General features: G+C 39.9%; 1 protein-coding gene across 1 annotated transcript in view; it reads right to left on the bottom strand.

The window, feature by feature from the left end:
• The window catches only part of hcn1 (hyperpolarization activated cyclic nucleotide-gated potassium channel 1), a gene marked incomplete at its 3' end in the record, with an annotated part of 70,090 nt that overhangs the window by 35,527 nt on the left and 9,907 nt on the right, over positions 1-24,656 (bottom strand). Inside the window, exon 3 of the mRNA XM_080477423.1 lies at positions 4,150-4,311. Within this exon, the coding sequence (XP_080333549.1) occupies positions 4,150-4,311 (162 nt within the window). The remainder of the gene's footprint in view (positions 1-4,149; positions 4,312-24,656) is intronic.

Below are 24,656 nucleotides of genomic sequence, written 5' to 3'. Positions count from 1 at the left end.
ACACATGACTGTACATACAGGTGGAAACAGCTCTACTGGACTAATGTCTGATCACCTGTATATAGTATGAAGACCGCTGAAAATAAATAATAAAAATAAAACAGTTTCTCCCTCAATATGGCCACAATCATCAATAATCACTGGATTTCAACAATCTATTTGAGTGTTTTTTTCCCCCACTCGTTTCACTAAGCAACTAAGTTCAGTTAAGAGAATTCAACTTTTTTTTCAAAAAAATGTAACAGGGATGCTGTACACAACCACCAACATTTCTGAGGTCCAAGTTCATAAATACCTTCAAGACATTTTTAAAGAGGCCTGATTGATAATACATTTTGCTTATCTAATGAAGTAATGACTCACAACATGGCACATGAAAGCAGCATCTAGAAAGAGTTTTGCCTGACTGCTTCTCTCAAACACAACCTCCATGTTCATAAGATCTCTGAGAATGCATAGGATGGTGATCCTTATTCAACAGTGAAAGAAGATGTGACAGGTGAGACTGGAAATGGTCCCTTCAGTGTCCTGTGCTAACAGTCCCTATTAGGCTGCACATACAGACAAGCAGCCGCAGTCAGGACACGTCTGTGGAAACATGACTCATCCGTGAGGAGGTCAGAGACATCTCAGTATTGTTGTTTCTATAAGGGATCTGTTTAACTGTCATTTTAGCAAGAGTTTAGATGAATCATCGTCATTGCCAGCACACATTTCAGTCTTCTTTGTTTGCAGTCTGCAGCCACTGTGGAAATGATCCTGCCACACAGGGGGCTGCAAATTAACCTTTTACACAACTTCCCTTTCACATTGATTTGCATACAAGAAAGGAAATGTTTCAGATTCACTGTGACCCAGTACAAATACAAGGAGCGGCTCATAATTTGGTTTCATTAGCTGCACGTAGATATGAATGGGTGACTGTGATGAAAGTCTGGGTTGGTCTAATTTTGTGCACAAGGTCAAACTGTTAGTAAACATGAACTATGACGGTATGTGATGAATTAAATGATGCAAATTTGTGAGGTGCAAACAGAGATGGATAATGTCTGTTTGGATGAGTAACACATGGTAGCTGGTATTGAACTCACTCGGGCAACTCATCGCCTCCAAGCAAAAATAAGAGTGGAATGCAAAGTTGTGATGATGAAGAAGGCTGACATTTGCACTTTGGGCCTGATGCCTCTGAGCAGTCAGTGTGCATGCGGAGTGCAGGGATGTTTGTTGCAGAGAGGGAGACGGGCATTCCGAAGACTTCTACAGGCAAGTATTTACTCTCCGTGTGACCCCCGAAGGCTTGCACACACTTCCACACTATCACATCACTCCGAGAGGAGCAACTGTAGTCCGCTTGACCCCGAATCAAAAAAAAAGAAAGGAAGGATTCCAAATACAGTAAAATATATCTAAGAAAACAAAAAATATATATATGACCCGAGGTAGAGGGAAGGAGCCAACGAGCAGAAGCTGTGTTCATAGGGAACGCCACAGTTTTCCTACAATACAATATAAAATACCTTCACTTATTTACTAAAATCAGATAGGAGAACTCACAAGGTCTTAAATGCTCCTTTTTCACAGCAGAATTTTTTTTTTCCCTAATCAGCAATGACATATCCTTGTTTTGCTGCTAAAACTGCTGCAAACTGTGCAAGCATACTGTACACTCCTCCAGACATCTGATGTCTTGTTATTAGTTATTGTCAAACTCAAATTCTTCCACTCGTTCATTCTTTTGTGGACGCATCTATTATTACAAAGTCCCAGTTTTATATCAGTTTCATTCAGTTAACCTGTCTCTGGTCATAATGTTATGGCTGAACCTGGATACTATTGCGAGTTATGTGCTCCCCCCTGTCAATTTGCAAACACCAACCAATGTAGCTGACTTAAACGCAAACCTAACTGGAAAACACAGAATGAACATAATGTGTGTGTGCCAATGTCGCTGCTTCTGTCTGACCTGTCCCCCAATAACAATGACAGTAAATGTCTTCCCATATTATTTTTTGTGAATACTGGGAGTTGCTGTAGAGGAAATTGTCACATGGAGCGTTTAAATGCTGTAATTAAATAAGCAGTTTAACAGCATCACTGTTTCAATAATCTACATAAATTCACAGTTTCTGCATATTTACACCACAGTGCAGCTCACTGTAGATATAGCAGCTCGCCAACAAGCTGAATCTCATCTTTTACCCAACAGACTCAGATTTTAGTGCTTTTTTTTTTTCTATCATGATCATTAATTGTGTTCTAATGATAGCTCACAGAGAAGAGCTGTCACAGCATCACAGTGAGGTTCACACTGGTGCCAGCGGACAAAACTGTTACTGTGCTTGATTTGTAGTATTTCAGCAAGTTCTGCAATTTACAAAGTGATAACCACAAAAGAATATATAAAAAACTTGCAGATATGCACCGCTATACTAACTTACACATGTAGAAAGGGAAAATAGTACTAATACTGAAAACAAAGGCACATTTGAAATAGATTTCCAAAGTATTTGTACTTTCTCTAGAATATTTTTCTTTTCATAGCATCTCTCTAGTTTCACTTTGTCATTTTAGTACAACACCTACTTTTAAGAATACCCGATCAAAATGATCAACTTACAACAATTTAATTAAATTGAATATTTTTGAATTCAAATAACATTGATAACACAAACCTTGGATGTTTTCATATCCAATAACAGGCCAGAAGGAATATTCACAAAGTGTTTAGCTATACACAAAACTCCTAGTTTTTCTGTACAAAACTTGTCACTCAAACAGATTCCTAAAATCATTTACAGTTAATATCTTTTTAAGATCATAAATTGCAAACAAGGACAGCCTCTATCAATAATACATGTGGTTTTAACCTGCATGACACTGAAAAAAAACGATAAACATTTGGCATGGACGCCCTGTAGAAACGCTTCTGCCTTGTTTACGTGTGACATCACACGATCTACCATACAGCTTCTTCCACAATAATCGTGTAACACAACAGTCGATGACTTCATAAGATTGCAACAGTCTGTATGTTAGCCTGAGACACGTTTTTGTTTTCGTCCTGCACTGCGTGTCGATCCCGATCAACATACCAAGCACCCCCGCTTTAGTTTGTCTTCCCTTTTAAGTATTCCTAAGTGTTTTCTTGTCCCATCGCATGTTTTTCCATGGTCAACAATAACACTTAGAAAACATGATCCTCTGGTGTTTTCATCAGTGTGCAGCTGATGGAAGAAGGACAAGACGGAGACTTGACCACGGATAGAAGGCATATATCGGATGTCACGTTCGTGACGGGGAGCGGCATGGCTGAAAGCGAACGGGGTGATGCCGACGACGAAGCAGGGCAGCAGCTCAGGCCCCATATGTGTCCTCAGTGAGGAATGTTTGAGGAAGAGGAGCAGCTGGAGAAAATTACTTTCACAGGGCTACTTTTTACTTTTAGAGCCTCTGGTAATGTAAACTAACTTTTTCTTGAGTGAACTAATTGAAGCAGTAGTTTAGATACTTTGACTTGGTTTGTAACTCGACTTATGTGTACTATTTCAACATCTGCATATTTATAGAGCTTTCATCTGGGTCAAATAATTTTTAAGTTTCCCTTCAGCGACTCTTCTTTTAGTGTCATCTGTGCTTTTTACACTAGTTGTCCTTCCTTGCGTCAACTAGAGTTCAAACACTGAAGGTCAAGACTGATCGAATCGGTCTGTAACATATTTACTGTTAAATGGTTTGAATGTTATGCTGCAATGTATATTTAACTACATTTTCATTAACTGCGAGCTGAAACCGGCTTTTCAAACTGCTTTATTTTGTGACTTGTTGCTTGTTAATTTAGCTTTGATTAAATCCAACAAATTAAAAATCAGCCAAACTTAACAGTTGCACGGATAGAACTAACAAACTTGTGAGATTTACCATCCATTGTTTCCAGATCTGGCCATGTCTCGTTGTGGTAAATCTGCTGCTTTAATCACTGTAAACTGCATATGGGCTCAATGGGAAGTTTGACAAGCGAGTGTTTCCTCATTTGTAGCAGCAAGCGAGGAAAATTGAGCTCAGCAAATGTTCCAACTGGAAGGCCGCATCAGATTTACAACCATGACTCCAAAAATAACAAACAAAGAAGAAAAAAAGTGCAATACTTACAACCATACCGTTTAGGGACACCCAGCAGTCAGGGGGGAAGTCTTGGAGGAGAGGCACCAGATACTGTAGACAGCCATCCCAGTGACACAGGAGCAGCATCATCCCTATCAAATTAAATATTCTTACCACAGCACTAGCCAGGTCATAGGTCATATGGAAAATCTGCCAGAGAGAAACACAGAAGGAGAAAAAGAGGGAGAGTTCAGTGGGACTTTCTCGATGTTGACTCAGACTCCGGTACTGCACCAAATTCCTGTTCAATTTTAACAAAACGAGACAGCAACACTGAAGGCGGTCCGACTTTAGATCTTTAGCGCATCTAAAATATAAAAGACGTTGGTATTTCAGAGAAACAAAAAGACAAAAAAAAAAAAGAGTAAAAAAACACTTAAAACACTCCTAAAAGTACAAAGTTGCCTTTGAAGTTGAGGGCATGGTGAGCCTGTTTGGTCACCAAAGAATTTGGTGGCTGCAGTGTGTGTGTGTGTGTGTGTGTGTGTGTGTGTGTGTGTGTGTGTGTGTGTGTGTGTGTGTGTGTGTGTGTGTGTGTGTGTGTGTGCATCTCTGCACTCACAGATGTTGAGTTGTGCATAATTCAACATGGCTGCTTTCCAAAACAAACTGACCAGTGGAGGAAGCACACACATGCAGCTCAGAGTAGGTAAAGCAGAGTGAGCGAGATGAATGGGGGGGGGGGGGGGGGGGGGGGGGCTCGAGAATAATTAGCTGGTGTGTGTGTGTGTGTGTGTGTGTGTGTGTGTGTGTGTGTGTGTGTGTGTGTGTGTGTGGGTGTGTTTCTGCTCCATGTGCTTGGACAAGTGTTACACCTGGTGAGGCTCTTTAATTCAGAGGAGGAAAGTTTCAGAATAGAAAGTCATCAGCGGGGTGAGTAAGCATATGTGCAGCGAGATGCGGTTTCATTTACATCCGATCTGGCTGGAGAGAATTGACTCACGCCTGGTTGGTTGTGGCACTAATTTAGCACTTCTCATTAGCATACGAAACCCATTTCTTATTTCCAGGTTACTTATTTCTTAATCTCTCCCACGCCGGAGCTCGATTGCTCCTCCTAAAAAAAGGTAAATGCGGGGAAACACAAATGGTGATTGGTCCGTTTTGCGTAATAAATCCGCCCCATTTCCCAGGTTGTTGAATTGAGGTATTAAAATTCTCAGGTAATTACTATCTATTTTAGGTTAACGGCTTTACATTAATCGCAAATTACCCGATATACTCATCACAAGTGTGATTGCAGTTTAATTGGTTCAACAATATAAATTATAAATTTTTTACAAAAAATGAGAAAAGTGTAAAAAAATAAGAGGCCAACTTTTGTTTCTGTAATGATAAAGACCAGGGAACTGAATGAGTAATACCTGCGACCTTTAAAAAACAAGAATTTATGTAAGACTGGAAATGGGAGAGAATATTTGCACAAATAATGAAATAATGATCTAAATATACTGATGATGGTTTATTAAAATAAACAATAGATTAATTATTCTATGTCAGACGTTATTAACCTCACTTATTGCTCAAGTTTCTTTTTATTATTGTGCTTCCTGAATTATGGGATATCCTGATAATAGTTTTTTCATAGATTTTTCAGCTTTGTTGTCACCTTTGAAGGCCAATCCAGCTGGATTTACACAGCCACAATTCTCGGGCCATTTGTATGCAATGTTAAAATCCCAACCAACCCCAGGTGTTTTAAAAGCTCTTTGAATCCTCCTCTGCCCACCCCAGTCCATTGTGACCAGCCCGTAACCTTTTTTTGCACAAAGGACAGTGTCCACGCGCAGAACAGAGGCGAGAACAAGAGCCCGAGCTCATGCTCAGATCCCTCTGGGGTTCGTCTCATCCGCAGGGAGATACAGTGCACTGCCCTCAAACACTAAAATTAGCCACTCGCTTACAGGATGGCCCCCAGTATCTTCGGCTACCGACGTCTCTACTCTTAATTTAGCATAACGCTCACTTTTTCCTTCATTGCGTGTGGGTGTATATTTACATTCATCACAGTCTGATGACATAACAGGACAGATCAACAGACAGAGGCCAAAGGCAAACAAAGACAGGAAGATACAAGGGTGAGCAAAGGTACACAATCCTGCGTGATTGCAAACAGGAAGCCCCACTTTGGCCCTACTTTGAATTGCAAATAATCTGCAGCAGACAGAAATAAAAAAGCACTTTCTCACTTCAACTTAAAGGTAACCAAACAAAAAAAAGGAGAGAGACTGAAAAATAAGGTGGCAGTTTCTTTTGGTTTTTTTGTTTTTTTCCAGGAGAAATCAGGTGACAAAGTGGTTTCAAGTAAAGGTTGCAGAAAGGTTTTACAAATTTCCAGGGACCGTCTTGCTGGAAGGTCTCTGTGACCTCTGGGTCACGCTGAGTCATGGAGGCCAAATACGAGAGATGTAGAAACTCATTAACACAACGTGGGCTTTGTTTGGGTTTAGATTTCTGGAGCACGGCTTTGAAAAGTCTACTAGTGGCAGCTCAAAGCCCCAAGGTAGTGGTTTATTAATAGTGTACTGACTAAGGTGTAGATCACCGGTCAGGTATCCGGGAAAACCACGGTGGCACAAATTATTAAACAAAAAACAAGATCTCCTTCTTTCAATTACAGAATGATGAAAGGATGAAACTGTTGATGTGTGATACAGTACCCAGTCTAATGGTTAAAACTATGGATTATAAGTTTAAATACTAAAGACTTACAGACATCACCCTCCTTTATCAACCAGAGTCTGAATCCAGCACTCTGGAGATTATGTCCTTTATAAGGACTTTCATTCTTGCAAAAGGACAAAAACTTCCGTACCAAGGGGTCACATTCTTGCGAAACTAACAGTTTTCTTCATGTTTAGAATTAAAACCCTTGCTTTATAACAAAGACTATGGCGCAACCAAATTTAAAGTGAAATAGAAACAAAACCTAAAAAAATTATAATAATACATTTATGGAAGTTATACTAGTCAATACTATTTGTATTAATGTCATATTGCTCTTTTATCTGGATTTTGCTTACTTCAAAAATCCTTATTAAATACAATTTGGCACAACAATTTTGTACATAACTGTTTTTTAGAGTTTAGGTTTGAGTATTTTTTATTCTTAGTAAGTAAAAGTATATTTTACAATCTCTTTCATGCCCTTTTATTGTTTTCTTCATCATTCACCATTTTACCACCTTTGCCTGACTTATTCTATTTTAGGCTTGTGTTTGTCTCCCTGTTTAATTTTTAATTTCACTTAATTTTATTACTTGTGTAATAAAACTTGTGCGTGCGTGCGTGTGTGTGTGTGTGTTTGAAGTAACTCTGTATATACTGTATATGGGGTAAATAGTCATTGTCTAATAGGACAAAGTACTACATCTATTTATAATGTAACATTGCGACAAATTCCCTGACAACCACGGCCATGTTACTTCATGATATCATGATATACATTTTTCACACAGTTATATCTCTAGTTAGCTGTAATAACATGAACTGCAGTGCATTTGTACAACATGACTATACAAGATCCAGTAATTAAGTGTATCTGACCTTTTGTGTGTTAATGATTAGCTAGTAAGCCTCAAACAAATATTCAAGAAAAAACACAGGAAGAGGATTAACTCTAAATGTAGGAAGATTGTACAGGGTTTTGTTAGAAGTGAAACTCCTTGACTTCATTTTATATGACGTGCAAATATGCGACTATTAAGATCATTGCCAAGCATTGATCGATGACGAATTGACAGCAGTCTGTTTGTGCACCAAACAAATATTTCTGCTGCTACCGTGTCTCCTTCAGCACGTCCTGTCAGTGGATTCAGCTCCAGATACAAAAACCCCACAACACAGAAAACACTGTTTTTTACTAAATCTGTCATCCAGTCATTGCATCTTGTCAACTCGGTCAGTTATCAAGTCAGATGGTCGTCCTGTTACAACCATCGTTTGACGAAATGTGCTCCACACTCAGGCTAAAGATTTTACCTGATTTTCCAGCTGGAGAGCTAGAAAATGCCAATAACTTTGTCAATGCTGATTTTCTGTACGTTGATTCAACTGCTGCAATGTTTCTTTGTTGGTTTTTTTACAGGCCGTGACATAACAAAACACACAGCACTTGATTAAGACATAAATGCTTTCAAGTAGGTGCAGTGTTCAGCGCGCTCGCCTCACAGCGGGAAGGTCACCAGTCTTGGTTGGAGTTTGCATGTTTTTCACAGGATACTCTGGGTAATTGGTGACTGTAAAATGGCTCACAGGTGTGAATGTGAGTTTGTGTGGTTGTCTGTCTGTGTTTCCTCTGTGACGGACTAGTGATCCGTAGATTGTGTAACCTGCCTTCAACCAGCCAGCAGGGATTAACTCTAGTCCACTGAGAACCTGAACTGCATGAATGGATGGACGGGAGCTTTCATAGATTTGATCCGTGACTCTCTTTTACTGCACTTCAGAAGTGAGTTGGAGACGTTTTCCGCATCAGATTTACAGAACAAATCTCTCACACTATGATCACATCTCTGCATGATCAAAGCTGCAGGATCCATCCAGCTTAAGCTATGTGCTGTCATCCAAGACTATATTTGCGCAGCACTGTGGTCTGAGCCGAGCTATTCTTATGTCAAAGTATTGATTTGATTCTGTGACTGTGACCCGGTGACCTTTTCTGTGACATATCAACTTCTTTTCCACCCTTTGATCACAATGCAAATGAAAAAGAAAGCGCATGACGGAGGCATTGCATCGAAGTAAGATATCATTGGGTCGATAAACCAAGTCCCTGTCCTCTTTAAAGATGCGACTTTATGCACTGCCACTATAAACTTTTCATAAACTGCGAGACCACAAGGTAGCTGGAGGTAGCTGAAAGAGAGCCAAAAGCACTGCCAATGCTCTCAGCTGGCATTGGCAAAATATAAGCTCAGAATTAAGGGCATGGAGCTTAATTTTGACTGAGGACAGGGGCACAGGTCAGCATAATCCACTAATACAGCAGAGACAAACAGCCAAGATGTGATATGATAGTGACACAAAGTCGCACGCTGGCTGCGTCCCATCAGCAAGCCGCATATTCACATCTGGCCTTTGTGCATCTGTTTAAATCTACGAGAGAGTACACAGACAAAATACCAACCTGTCAGGTATTAAATGCTTACATAAAAAAAGATATTCTGAGAAGAGAACCAGTTGTTAATAGTCAGCACCAGAAGTTGACTTAATGTTGTTTTTTTCAATGAATCAATATTTTACATAATAGAAAGCCTGCGTGCATCAATGAAAATCCCATGTGACCCAACATGCGATTCATATGAACTTCTGAAGGCTTTACGTGACTGCAATCGGTCAGGTTGATGTATACTTTAGGCTGACATTTTGAATCGGATGTGCAGAGAAAAGAGCATGCAGGAGAATTACTCATCGTCAAGCTGTGGGCCTTGAACACGCAATTACAAAGTGTTCTTTATGCATCTTCAAATTGGACATGAGTGACCTCTGTTTGAGGTTAGTGGGGATTAGCATGGGACTAATTTGAGGGGATTAAATCCACCACTGGCTATTACATTGAGGGATGACGAAACTGTTTCCAGGAAAATCTGGAATTCTCCTGCTTAACATCGTCTTGTAAATCTCCTTTTGGATCTCTGTTGCTTTTCCTTAATCACAAAATTACAGTTGAACTTGGATTTGAAAAATCATATTATCATGTAATGAGAATTCCCCGGGACAGGGCAAATCTGGGGTTTTCCTCTGATGTCTCCCTTCTACTAAACACTAAAGAAAAAGTTTTTAACTATCAAAGGCAACTGCAAAGAAGCCTAAATGTGCTATACTCCACAAAAAATTATATTTCCAAAGCTATACTCACCTTCAAAGATGAGCAGCGTGCTGGAAGTAATGCTAATTCATGTGACTATAATGCGAACTGTGTAATCATGTTGATGTAAGTATAGTTCAGCAATAAATAAACATAAATGGGGTTGGCATTATTTCAGAGCTTCAGGCAACACACTGTATGCTGTGAGAAGCTAATCAGTCTGCAGATCTGTTTATAATACAGACGAGAATAGACTAGACTGCGCAAGAAGACGAGAGCGCAAGCCTGCTACATCATGTCAAAGTCCTGTAAAAAACGGTGATAATATAGTCTGCAGTAACAACTCTGAATCTTTAGCAAAGAGACAAGTACATTTAGGTAACGAGGCCCAACAGCAATTTGTAGCCAGAGACTTAATTAAAAGGCAGGTACTGATCAATGGGATCTTTAAACGTGCAGAAAACAAGCAGTGATCTATTAATAAAATAACACTTTAAAGAAGGGGGCATTATTTCTTCAACATGTGCACCGTGTGCATGGCCAGCAAAGCATGGCTCTCCATGGAAGAGTAATCAGATCCTTGATAAGCTAATCCTGCTTTTATTAAGTAATTGTTGCAACAGCACTCCGCCACTCTGCTGCAGCTCCTGCTGCTTAAGTAAAGAACGAAAGTACTATTACTGAAATGTAAATAAAGCAAACATATTAATAAATAAAAAACATCTCCAATAAAGTAAAAAAAAAAACCCACAATGCTGCATTTATATACACTTTCCAATCACTTTGCACGACTGCACGCGGCTCATCTCTGAACTATCAGTGGGAAGACAATAGACAAAAGATTACAAAACACAATCACATCCTCAGTTATCCTTCCGGATATTGATTTAGTTGTCAGAAAAACAAAGCACTTCTAACATGCGGACTTATCCCACACAGAATCCTGCCACGCTCCCAGTCTGCAGAGTTTCTCACAGAGAATCAAATGTGTTTTGTATTCTTCCCTGACAAGTCACATAACTCATGTCCACAAACAAATGAGCTGTAAACAGCAGAATTGTCGCGCTATATATGCAGAAGGCCGACATTTGAGACTGAAACACACTGAACTGTTACCCGCCAATCCAATTTATTTATTAATCTGCTTATCCAATAATGCATCTCTGCATTTATTTTTACTCTGAAGTCGCAAATGGTTTTTTTCTCTGCTTTGACTTTGATACAAATCCTGTGGCACATTTAATTTACATGCGTTTGAATGTGTCCTCATGACCTCAGCAGATGCAAATTCTTGAGCATCAAATATGATAAGCTGAAGGTTTGAACGCATCACCTGCAGATGTGTAAAAACTCAGAATAAAATGAAACGAGCCGGGTTTGTGGTATTGACGGACACATGAGGAACTAGTGGCCCTCCTCCACTGGACTTCCACCAATCGTTGGATTCACTTAACTGGAAAACTCATCCCTCGGTAATGTGTCAATCATGAGTGAAAAATACTCTTTCTGCCCAAGCAGCTCTTTCCCACGAGAACGCTGCCGTTCATCTACTCTTTTTCCCATCGCTTCTTTGTCCGTCAGCGTTATTCTCTTGTTCTTGCACTAAGCACATCTCACTGTACCGCAAGCCTCGCTGCTTTGCCCGCTGTCTCACCCGCTCTGCGTCTATTTTGGTCTTGCGAGCGTGATAACCTCAACACTTCTGTTCTGCCTTAATCTGCGCTCTACTATTCAGAGCAGCATTGGCAGAGTCGGCATCCTTTGGGGGCAGGGGGGGGGGCTCACACAGCCACAGGGATCACATTTATGATGTTTTCTGCAAGGACTTCATTGGTGGATTGTTGGGGAATACTGTGCTCCTATTGGCTTTCAGCACAATTTCAAACGTTACATAAGAATCCTGGACTTTTTCTATTAATGCTTGGGTATATTTTACCCAAAACAGTGTGCCAAGCCTTATTTGTACTGCAATCATACAGCATTATCTTAAGGATTAATACATGCAATTATAATGTCATTCATGTATGGATATTTTTTTTTCCAGAAATTTCTTGAGAGGCTAATAAAAGCCTATCTGTGTGGGGAAGGCTGAGTGCACGTAAGTGTATTTATGGAAGAATGTTCTATTGATTTGTACCTGTAACCCGAGCAGTGGTAACAAAATAACATCAGCTCAGCCCTAATAAATCATGTACACAGAAGTCTCCCTACACGAGCAGTACTTATAGTCCAAACAGCGACACCTGTGCATGTGTAGCACAGTGCACTGAGAAAACTGCTGAGAAATAAATACAGCAGGTGTGGACCAAGCATCCAAAAGCATCAGAATATCCAATGAAAGAGCTATTTTGCCATGGAATTGCTTTATATATATATATATTGGACACTTCGCCAACATGAAGTAGGAAAACTAATCAGCACCTCAGTCAGTTGTTCTACATTGTAGGGCTGAAAAACAACGAAGACAGAAAACTAACAAACAGGCACAAATGAGTTGAGCATGTAAAAATACATCATGTAAATTATTTAAAAATGTAAAAATTGCATATGAAATTCATCAGCAGTTGGCATAAATGAGAAATTCATGTCTCTACTATATTCTTTGTAATACATGATGTATTTTTTTTTTTAATTATCTCTTAATATAACCAAGTACCTTGTGATTTAAAACAGCCTGCACTAAATGGCCTTTTTGGCCACTTGGGCCAGCAAAAACAGGTTATGAAAACAGGTTTGACCTACAAGTGACCTCTTTCATGCGTCGTAATTCACACTGTGGAAAATAGAAATTTGCTGTTTTCACCCTGTCATTATGTATTGTCTTATATCTCCACTATATATTTATGGAACATGTGCTGCTACAGAAGATTTCCCCTCGAAACATTAGATGCTCTGTGGTTTTAGCAATTGACTTAAATGAAGCTACATGAGAGAAAGAAAGAAAGAAAGATAGAAAGAAAGAAAGAAAGAAAGAAAGAAAGAAAGAAAGAAAGAAAGAAAGAAAGAAAGAAAGAAAGAAAGAAAGAAAAATTAAATCAACAAAAACAGACAACAGGCAGATGTGTTTTTTGCACATGTCATGGAGCGGTGAACACGACGAAGGAGGAGTGTTTTAGCCTGAGTCGTGGCTGCGCTAAGAAGGCAGTCGGGCTAGATTAGTGCCCATCTGAGAGAAGGAAGGGATTTGAATGGATTGCACAGGGTGACCTGCTGAGCTCAAGTAAACATCAGCAAGATGGACCCTTCCTACTACAGGGCACCGCCAAGACACACCCTCCCCATTTCAGATTCATCCCCTCACAAAGCTGATCGTTTGTTTACTGTGACCTCTGAGGCTCAAACTCAACTCCTGATGTCTCTGATAGTAGAACAAGACAACATACACACCAACAAAGGTGGCGTGATTTTATAATCAGTTGTTTGAGTCACAATGGAAATACAACATATTATCTGGCCTCACATACCTCTTCCTGTGTTAGTTGCAGCATCATGACTACAGCTGATAAGCTACATAATCCTATCAACACTGTGGTCACACATGGCCATCCATAATAATGCAGACATTGCGGTGTAATACTATGCCATACCGGCGAAATGCCTGTATTGAGATTCATGTAAACAAGCAGATTTCTGTAGATGGCTGCAGCTGTCCTCGTGACAGATGGACCAAGGGTGCTTCACTAAATTCATCCACCACAACATTAACTCCGTGGAAGTGAAAGATGAAGGAGCCTAAATGCTTCAGTAGTTACTAATTAATTAATTGGCACAACGCATCATTACAGAATGTCTGCCACAAACGGTGGCGCTCCTCTAAATAACCACAGGATCGTTAAGAGCCACGTGCAGAAGCAGTCGATCCCCGCGAGGCCTGCAGCGATCGGTCAATTATTCAATTAGATGATTGACAGACCATTAGCTGCAACAATATTAATCATCACTTAACCATTTCACGGATCTTTTTTCCAAACCCTTTATGGTCCCATCCATTCAACATCAAGACTGGACATCTTTCATTGCTGCAGTGGTTTTATAGTGTGGGATTAATGAGCGCTAAACCACTGCACCACCATGCAGCCCCTAAGGCTTTATACTAAATCTTATTTAATCTTTATTCAAAATTAATCTCCAATAAGCTCACAATATATTAAGTTTGAAATTTTTTTGGGCAGGGATCAAATAATTGTTTTGGTTTTCTTTGGTTGAACAAACTATTGCATGACTCAACATTTAACAGGAATTTCTCTCCATTTCTCTAAATGATGAATTTCAACAATGAATCTGATTCAGTGACAGAAATAAATGCAAGTTGGTGTCCTGCAAGAGGGACGCGATGTCCACCTTCCGATTGACCCCAGCACATGCCCCTGCATACCACACACACACACACACACACACACACACACACACACACACACACACACACACACACACACACACACACACACACACACACACACACACACACACACACACACACACACACACACACACACACACACACACACACACACAGTAACCACCAACAACATCCCAGCCAACAAAAATAACTGAGATTAGCCTAATCTCCACACTTATCTCTTTAGCCCCCTCCCAAGACTATATCTGTCATCTGTCTGCTTACTGTACTGTGCACCGAGCAGAGGGAAACTTGTCTACGCGGGGGGATATCCCACGGGGATGGACAGAGGATCAAAGCCACTTTTACTGACTGCTTTTATTTCCAAAAAAAAATTTACTCGGGAGGGATTATCACAATTAGAGAAATAAATGTTAAAAAATGGACAATGACATAAGTTTGAAAACAAAAATTATGTTAAAAAATAAGCAGCAGTTGTTTGGAGAAACACAGACGTAAATTTTGTTTGACTGCTGTGGAGCTGCTGAAACAGTTACACCCTGGGCTCAATAACAGGAGATGGCAGTGGTTGGAGGGCACTGCATGTATCGTTTACAGCTATGAAACGAACCTGGGGGAAAAATTCAGTCGTCTGTGCAGCATAAAATTTCCTTTCCTTTGTCTTTTACGGCAGATACATACAATTGAAACTCTTTATTTTTTTTTGCAGGGCTTTAAATTCAGTCTCCTGCCTGGATAAACCATCCTTTTCTTCAGATCCCTTCTCTCTTTCTACATGCCTTTCTGTCTTTACTGTGCAGACACATCTGCTTGTAACTTATATCAAATGAAGGGCTGAACTGTAGGACAGACTGACAGTGACAGTAATGGAGGGGAAAACAGTGAGTCGGAGAGAGACAGAGAGAGAGAGATAGAGGTACTCCCTGTGGAGGAGTATACAGCATTTGAAATGTCATACATCAGCTTGCAGTGACAGTAGGATACGGAATGACCTGTAAAGCCAGTGTTGTTAAAAGCAGACTTGCAGAAACCTAAGCTCCATGTGCATAATGATGTGAGCAAGTCACACGATAGCAGAGCGTACAACGGCAACAGCGCCAGCTATCTTGTATCACTTCAGCTCAGTACATCTCATCAATGAAAAAATGAAAGTCAAGTTTGCTTTAGAGGTGAATAATGGCTTCACAGCGAAGTGATTTTATTTTAGCATTTAAATTGCTTATGAGCTTATAGATTTGGCTAAATTTGCCAAATTAACAAAATAAGAAATCACTTTAAAAATTAATTATTTATTTTTGTTAAATGGCAAAATCCCTTTCAACATCTGACCATATTACAAATCATCCCAATCTTTTTGTAAAAGTGTGCTGATTCATCTAAAACATTTTAATTCAACTGTGACTTGGACGTGTTGTGGAAACATTTCTCGACTGGCATCCATTTATTCACTGATAAAATTGAAGACCGAAATAGATCTCAGCTCTGCCACAGTCCGTTTTAAAGCTATAAACTCGTCTCAACTTTAACATCGTGGGTCTGACAATTAACTCTCTTCTCTAAACCATATGGTCAAGCAATTAACACTCTCTATAGCAGTTAACAACACCAACTAGCAGCAGAAGGAGCACTGAGTGACTTGGCAAAGGAAAATGGGTTAAATCTGCAGGGAACGAGGAGAAAAACTTGTTCTTCCAGGCGGTGGAGTCTGGGATTTTCCACCCCATGGGCCAAGAGCGAGTTTCCCTTAGTGAGCTGAGCAAGAGCACAATTCAAGGCACATTATGTTCATCGTCAGAGAGCCGTGCCTTAAAACAGAGAGGACAAGAGCACAGGCGACATGAGAGGGAGAAAAGCATTGTCCTTCATTTTTGTTTGCTTGACAAAATTGGACTGGAGGAGTCCATTAGGGTGTTTTGTGTGACTCCACTTACTTGTTTTGTGTGGAAGCCGCGAGTGTGTGTGAGGAAGAAAGTAGGTGAATGAAGGAAGATGAACAGAGAGAGACAAGAAGGCGTGTGTTTTGCACAAGTTGAAGTGCCAGCTGCAGCACTGAAGGAAAGAGTTGCAACCCGCGATAAAGCTACTATACATTAGGCAAGAGTACAGTGCTAAATCCTAAGATCGTCTAAAACGATACCAATATTCAGACTTGGCAAAAGGAAAATACTTTTGACGGTTATGATAGTGGTCAGGAGACCCATATGGACTTATATGTGCCCATGTAAGCACATCGTACCTCTTGTTTTGTACTATTGTTCGTTAGCATAGATACATCATTATCACAGTTTTGAGTCAGAGAGTAAATGCAATAACCTACTTATATAGTATGAATTCCATTCAAAACCTGTATGTCAGAGGAACTTTTTCTATTTGAAATTGCAACACGGAGTGTTGGTATTTAACAATTGTTGATGTAACTTGCACGTTCAGAATTACTTCAATTTCTGTCATTTCAGTACAGATAAGTGTTGGCTGCTTTGATCATTTCCCTGTTTCTCTGAATCTTCGTCATAGAGGAAGAAATGAGCAACGAGTCTGTTTAAAGTACCTAAACATATTTGTGATCAGATATGGAAAGTGAAAGTACTACTTTTTTTTTTTCAACAGGAAAAAAAACCCTCTTCCTCATAAAATGTCAAACATGTAACAGGCAGACTGTTACATATAAAAGCAAGCGAGATATCTCTTTAACCTCCCTCACGCTGTGACTCCCACACACGAGACAACAAAGGCCTGTTTCACTTCCAATGATCTGCAGTGCTTTGTACATAGTGGGGCTCCGAAATCTGTTGATACCATGGACCACCAAAACAATACAAACATTGGTTAGATCCTGCAATAATAGATCCCTTATCCAAAGAGACAAATCTGATGTAGACTTAAAAATGGCTTCGCAAGCTATCTTATCAAAAAGTCGAATCTGAATAAACAATGCGAACATCGACATTGCTTATATGAAATGCTAATCTGTTGGCTGTTTTCCAAAAATAAGCTGATGCTTAAAGACTTACTGAACCAAATGCAACAGAGCATGCATGAACACCACGGTGCAGCCCGGAGACTGATGAAAAATGCAAAAGTGAAGAGGAGGGAACAGTGAATTCACGGTTCCGTAGCCAAGTGCTGAGTAAAACAGGGCAACATTTTTTTTAAATTGCTTATACACAGGCTTTAGTGACATCTGCACCATGTTTATCCAAATATGGTTATTAGTCAATATTATCAGGACAATGCTAGGATTTACACACAACATTATTTCTTGTTACATTTATTAATTTGTGTGGCGTTGGTAATGTTTCATTCAAGCTGTAAGATTCAAAATTAAACATATGTACAAAGATCACAGCAGTTTGCTTTTTTATTATATTGGAATTATGTTGTTGTTGACAGAGCTTTGTGTCCATAGGCCACTCATTATATTTCCCTTCATGAATCCTGCAGTACGACCACAGAGAATAATTGTAACATGAGTTTGGAAAAAAACAACTATATTGTTGTTTATATTACTGTTATTAGACTATTATAAATGCCAAATTTGTTAAAAGCAACCTCAGATTCCAATTTTTTTTGACAATCCAGAAAAGAAAATAATTTATATAAATAACTACAAGCAGCAAAAATATGATTCCATTCATAAGAGGATGTACAATTTACTCCAAAAAAGTAATAAATCAATGACTCTGCAGTCACAGAGTTGTAACTAAATTACCTACAACACAGACTCCATAACTCTAAAGTCCATGGTTCCCGGATAACTCATGAATGCATTAAAATACAGGTTTAGAAACATAATACTAGAATCCAACAGAATTCAGGACACTTTGTTCAATGACTAAGACAGCGAGACACTGTGAAAGTAACTTTCTGAAAGCCTCAAAGCAGAGAGAAGTCTTCATGTGGGCTGCCAACGAGAATAGAAACAGTGTGATTGATGCCTTAGATCCTCACATGACTACATTGAAAATACTGGACAAAAAGCGGTGGTCGATCATAGGAACATCAAGTTTATCACAGCTGCAACATTTCCAGCTTCTTCTCCGGGGGGTGCAGAAACACCCATTCAGATCTTCACCTTCTTCTGACTGACTTCTGTCTCCTCTTTTTTTTGTCACTCATGATATACGAGCTGCTTCCAGGCTGCCGCCACCATTTGATAAATAACATGCGCATCTGCAGGCGTGGAATTTATCTGGAAGAGTGCAAATGTCTTGTTGTCCCTTCAGTGTCCTCAACATACCCTGAAGTGAAAGAGAACGATTGCACACTCTAAAAAAAACAAACAAAGAAACTATGTACCCTGTCCTTTTTCTTCTTGTTCTTCTTCTTTTGGATTTAACGACAGTTTGCATCCATAAAGTTGCATTACCGCCATCTGTTAGTTCTATCTATCTACTTTGTTTTCCACCGCTCTATAAGCATATGCTTCCTCTGGGACATTAAATAAACAACCCATTGTTCAGTCGTTGCAGTGGATGCTTTGTGGAACAGCAAATTGCCCTAACTCACATCTGCTAAGAAGTTCTTAAAAAAACTCGCAACTCAAGTTCTGATTCTGATTCCCAACAGTCATCTGGACATGAGAATATATTTTTGGTGATATAAATGTTCCATTGTGCTGCCAAGCTGCAACTTACCACATTTAGGCTACAGGGTAAGAACTATCTAGACGCACACACACACACACACACACACACACACACACACACACACACACACACACACACACACACACACACACACACACACACACACACACACACACACAGTCATGACACAGTCCCACAACAATCCGCAGCCTCTCACATCCCATCACATCAAACCAAATCAAATCGCATCACATAACAGGAAGCAGTTGTGTAGAGTCATCAACCAGCGGCTCTGCTCCAGCACGCCTCTTTCACAGAACAGAGTCCTGCAGCTCTTCACGTTCCCGCTACACGCTACTGTATGTGTGTCCTACAACTAAATGCCATTTGAGAGAACATGGTAATGAGGCCAGGCTCTTTTTAATTATCCTCCTATAAATGCCATTTGCTTCTCACTGTGAATTATGAATTGTATGTTTTTGCCCATAGATTTATTCATGCTTAAGGTGTTGCTGCAATCGCAGAAAAAAGTCTGTGACTGTGCAGCTGAAAAAGATCGTTTGTCAACAAGACCACAACCAATACTATTAAATTGCCTACATAATCACTACCGCTTTACAAATTTGAGGTACAGCACGAAGCTCAATTTTAAAAAAGAAAAACCATCACTCAACAACACCACTGTTGATGCACAGATGAAATGGTAAACTGAAACACCCACACTGTCTTCCTCCCTTTGTTTCCTCCCTTTCGTTCTGCTCTCTCTTTCAACCTCACACATGATTCAGCACTTCATGATTCAGCACACCTCCCGTGCGTTTGTGTCTGTGTGTGAGTGATTACGCACCTGTGTCCTTGCATGAGACCGGGGCAGTGGCCTCAAGGCACAGTGCATTGGCACAGCCTATTCTGGGACAGGTGAACCCACTCCAAAAGCCTCTGTAAACTGAGGCCCGCTAATCTCTTTTGGCACTAAAGTGTCTGTTGCTGAAGTGGCAAATTGGAGTACACATGCCGATGCCTATTTCACATCAGAATGACTTCACGTTGTGTCTACTTATTATGTTGACATGCATGAAAGCATGACTGTCAATTCTTATAAAAAGGTTTTAATACTGTGTGAGTTGTTCAAAAGTGACCAATTTGTCAATTAGAGTATGACTGGAGAATTATTCCCCTCAAAAAAGCAACTTCCATATCCCTTGATCAAAAATCAATCTGAAAAAAAAAAATCAACTTTGTGTCATTTTTAATTTAATTGTATCCATTTCCAATTTTTTGGCTTATACTTTATTTTGAAATGCTAAATTAAAATTTTTTTTGAAGTGTGTGGACCTTCCGTCGTGGGTGTCATAGAGCTTCAAGGGGTGGGGGGGGAAATGTCAGGGGAAAGCCTTTTCTCAGGCAAGGTTTTAATTTTTGAAAAGATATAATGTCAAAAAGAAACACACTGACAGCTCAGGTATTGCTTTTACGACAGATGCAGGTAATATTTAGGGAATCAGTGGATATTTCAAAATGAAAAATTCTAACCCAGTAGAAGATGAGTAATGCTTTTTGTTGTTTAATGAAATCTGCTAACAGTAATATCTGCAGGATGTCCATCATTCAACTACAAAATACTACTTTGTGTTAAGACACTCATTAAATGAATAAAACACAATACCTTAACATACATCTATAAAGTATAAATGAGCTGCTTTAATTTGGCACCCCAAAAAAACTCTAAACAAATTGATGCTTATGTTTTGTGTCTTGACACACTGAGCCTCACGACAGAAGAGATTTCATTGGTTATCCAGGGTAATGTGGTTAAAGCCACCATCTTGTCTCCTCCCGTACAGAGAACAGGATACCCGGGTCAGTGGGCTCACATGTTCCCCCTTTCGGATCATTTTACTTGACTGTGAATCATGCACCTTCTCTCAGGAGGACACATCCCTACAGGGATCCTCTAATTAAACAGATCACTTGAATCATGTTCTGCAGTCAGCTGTAGCTTGTAAAAGACAGAACAGCATGGAGCCGGCATCAGCTGTGTTTGCATATAAAGTCATTCACTAACAACATCCAGGTGACTGTAGGGGAGGAAAAAGGACGTCCCCTCTTTATAAGTGTGCATCTCCAGTCACACTTACACTGCAACTCCGTGACTCCAACACAAAGTGGAGATGCACATACAGTAACTCTCCCAAGGCCCCAATTCCTACAAGCGGCTGCTGCCTGCTGCACACAGAGCTTATCTCAGTCCTCACTGCAAGCTAGTTATAATAAAATAAATCAACATCACTGATTAAGGGATCTTCCCCCCCCACCCAATCAGGAACGTATTCTGTACACATGATTGGCAGAGGAGTCAGAGAAAGGACGCTTCGGGGCGTCTTTAAGCTGTGAGCTCAACTCTGGTGATGACATGATGACACAGTTTCATCACCAGGAGCCTCCTTTCACATGCATCAGAGGAAAGTGAAAGAGGAGGGATGAAAGAGTAAGGAAAAAAAAAAAAAATCAATGACGCACTTTACTGTATATTTTTGTCACTTCAGATGTTGAGGGCTTCTAAGTACAAAAAAAGAGGAAATAATTAGATTAAGTTAAAGAGGTTGAAACGAGAACAGGGAGGAATTGGTAATATTACCACATGTCTTGCAACTGTAGTATGTTTGTGCTAAATAATTACTGTGTTACAGCTGTATCAGAATACAGTCACCACTGAAACGTGATCTTGGGCAACATGCATTGTTACACGGTGGTATCAGTGTCGACATGCATTGTATGTATTATGAAGTACTTATTATCAAATGTCTAATTATTATGCCTTTCTAAGGTTAGAATGTGTCACAGAGCATGTTGGTGTTGTTATAGGAAACGCACAAACACATATGCATTGATTATTTCCCAAAGTATTACAAAATGTGCACCAGACAAGTCCTCCTGAGCCCTGCAAAGCTACAATCTTTATTAAAAAAAATTATAATTATCATTTCAATAAACAGAGAAAACAAAAGTTAGCTCTCCAGCGATATTGTGCTGAATTAGTTTGCAAAATGTTATACAAATGTATTCATCCAAATTTCCGGAGCAGCATCACAGCTCGGGACAGTAATTAGATCCTAACAGATGTCTTATGAGGCAAGCATCGATGATATCGCTGAAGAGAAAAAGACTGCTTAGAAATCTGGAATCATCCTACACAAATAAATCAAAATTAAATACTTAAACCTGGCTGTAATATCAATGGTGGACTATAGTGGAAAGAATCCCGTGTTTTCTTTGTCTTTAGAATAAACATAAATGTTACAAAAGCTTCTAAGATAGTCTTCTTTTCTGTGCCAAGCATGCAGGCTGTTGGTTGCCGGCCATGGGGAATATACCTTAAATGGATTGCTTGCTCATATTTACAGTGATTTGTAAAATCAAAATGCAGAATTGAATTTCATATATGACTTTAATCTATGTGATACAGATTTGACCTCTGGTGCGGTAAAAGACAGACTCTGCCTCAGGCCTCAGAAAGGGTAGCGCCTTCCCAGGGGAACTGGTGTGCTGCCACAAGCCCAACCTGAGCCCTCCTGCTCGGGCTGGGCTCTGGCGAGAGGCCTGGTGCCTGTGATGAGCCAGATGTGGCACCGGGAGCTCTGGGGATTTTATACAGCTGTTTAACAATGTTTTCCCCCTTAGTCTACATTTGCAAAAACATTTTTTTATTAAATACATTAAAGAAAACTCCTTCTTGAGGGAGGCTGTGAATGAATGTTCCAGGTTATTGTTGTGATCCACAACCTCAGCGAAAATCCCAAAGTAAAAGCACAGGTTGAGAAAAAAAGAAAAAAGAAATTGTATTGTGACTCTGAGGTCGTTGGAATAATTAAGTCTAAATCTGTGCGGGCATGGAATAATAAGAGAAACATAAGGGAAGCTGGGTTAGAAATGAATCGGAGCAAGGGGGCAAAAATGCCCTTGAAAGATCTAAAAAGGCCTCTGAAATTCAATATGAAAGGGCACAAAATGCCCCTGAAACTGTTCTCATTATTTTGGTGAATTGTTAAATACTCAGCTCTTGCCTATGTTTCACTGGGGGACCACAATAGGTGGGAGGTCAGAGCGTAAGACAAGGTTGTGCTTTTTTTGTTTTTTTTCCCATTACAGTGAAGGGATTATTGAGCTGGATAAATTAAACTACTTATGGGCAACAGGAGATCTATAAACTCAACGATGAGTCGATGACATATAATTAATTTATTCCCCCTCCTTCCAGCTTCAGTCTGGAGCTTCCACCAACACATGAAGAACACATAAATACTCCGCTGAGTCTGAAATCGCTCCTTATTTCGAAGTGTGAAGCGTCTCTTTGGTGCCTTCCAAAACTTTTCAATAAAACAACAAAAGCAAAATGCTTACTTTGTGCCAACAGATTTCACAGATCCAAAAATGGCCAACATGTTGCCAGCAGCTGGATTCATGACTCAAAAATGTCAGCCACCAACTTGGACAGGAACCAGTTTTGCAGAACGGTGAGCCAGAAAAGTTTACGACGCATACTGAGTCCAAAGCTGAAACTTTTACGTTTAGAAAAATAAAATATTACCAGTTTGCTTCTGCATCTAAATATGTTAACAGTTCTCATGTCCCTGGTTATCAACCTTTGTTCCTCGGAGTCCCCAGAGCCTGTAAGAAAGGCTGGAGATCCCTTTTTGTATCTCTGACTTGCCAGAAAACATTGCAATGAAGTCAAACGCTGGCCAAGAGCCCATGTTGGAAAACACTGCTTTATAACGAAAGTGCTGCTATCTGTGCTTGTCTGCTGTAGTGTCGGGTGTGTGCATTAGCATGACAGGGACTGGCATGCCACTTTCTGAGACTGGAATTGCCATGACTGTGAATTAAAAGAGGTAAAAAAAAAAAAATAATAAAAAAAAAAAGGTGAGAGTATATTCATTTGATTAATTGTTACATTAACTGGCGCGACGCGCATCCTTGGAAGTCGTGTGACAACACAGAGCATGAAACCCAGTGACGTGCTTTCAGATGTGTAAACCGGGCCTCGGGTTGGTCTGCGCTTATTGAAATTGTCGTGTTTGAGCACAGGCCGTGTTTACCTCTCTGCATGACCTTCACACTGTATGCTGCAATTTCCCTAAGCACTGCATATTGCTATAATTATGGGTGAACAAACACATGAATGAACAATTGAACAAACTCACAGATAACCACCCGTACAAACAGTGTCATCCTGGAGCATAAACATCAAGCTGGTGCTTCAGCGTGCACAATTCCTCAACTATACACCGTGATGCCACATATTTCGCCCGATGCCATAAATCTCTGTGTTTACTGCATAACATATCTCTGGCTAACGAGCTGGCACAGGCAAATGGAGTCATCTATTTTTCCTTTCTTATGAGTGACAATTAAGCGAGCTGCTTGAATTTGATGCGTCAGTTCCTCTGTGGGAAGTTAGACTGAAGCAATTCAGCTGTTTTACTTTGACCATAGTCAGTGCACATTTCCTGGCACCACTGCCTCAAATACATTAGCTCTCAAAATGTGAGGTGGGCTTCCCCCTGGGGGGCAGATGAGAGCTTAAGGGAGGTAGAGGAAAAGGATAAATCTGCAGTCACTGGGATGACCGTTTGTTTAATACTCATTATTGAGAAGAAATATTAAAAAGAACTAGGTACACACTATTTATTTGATTTAAACAAATATTTTTATGTCTGAATTTGTGAGTGTCAAATTA

Source organism: Lipophrys pholis, assembly GCF_963383615.2.
Source record: "Lipophrys pholis genome assembly, chromosome: 12".
NCBI lineage: Eukaryota > Metazoa > Chordata > Actinopteri > Blenniiformes > Blenniidae > Lipophrys > Lipophrys pholis.
Note: the sequence above shows the minus strand (reverse complement) of the source record. Positions and strands in the feature narration are given on the sequence as shown.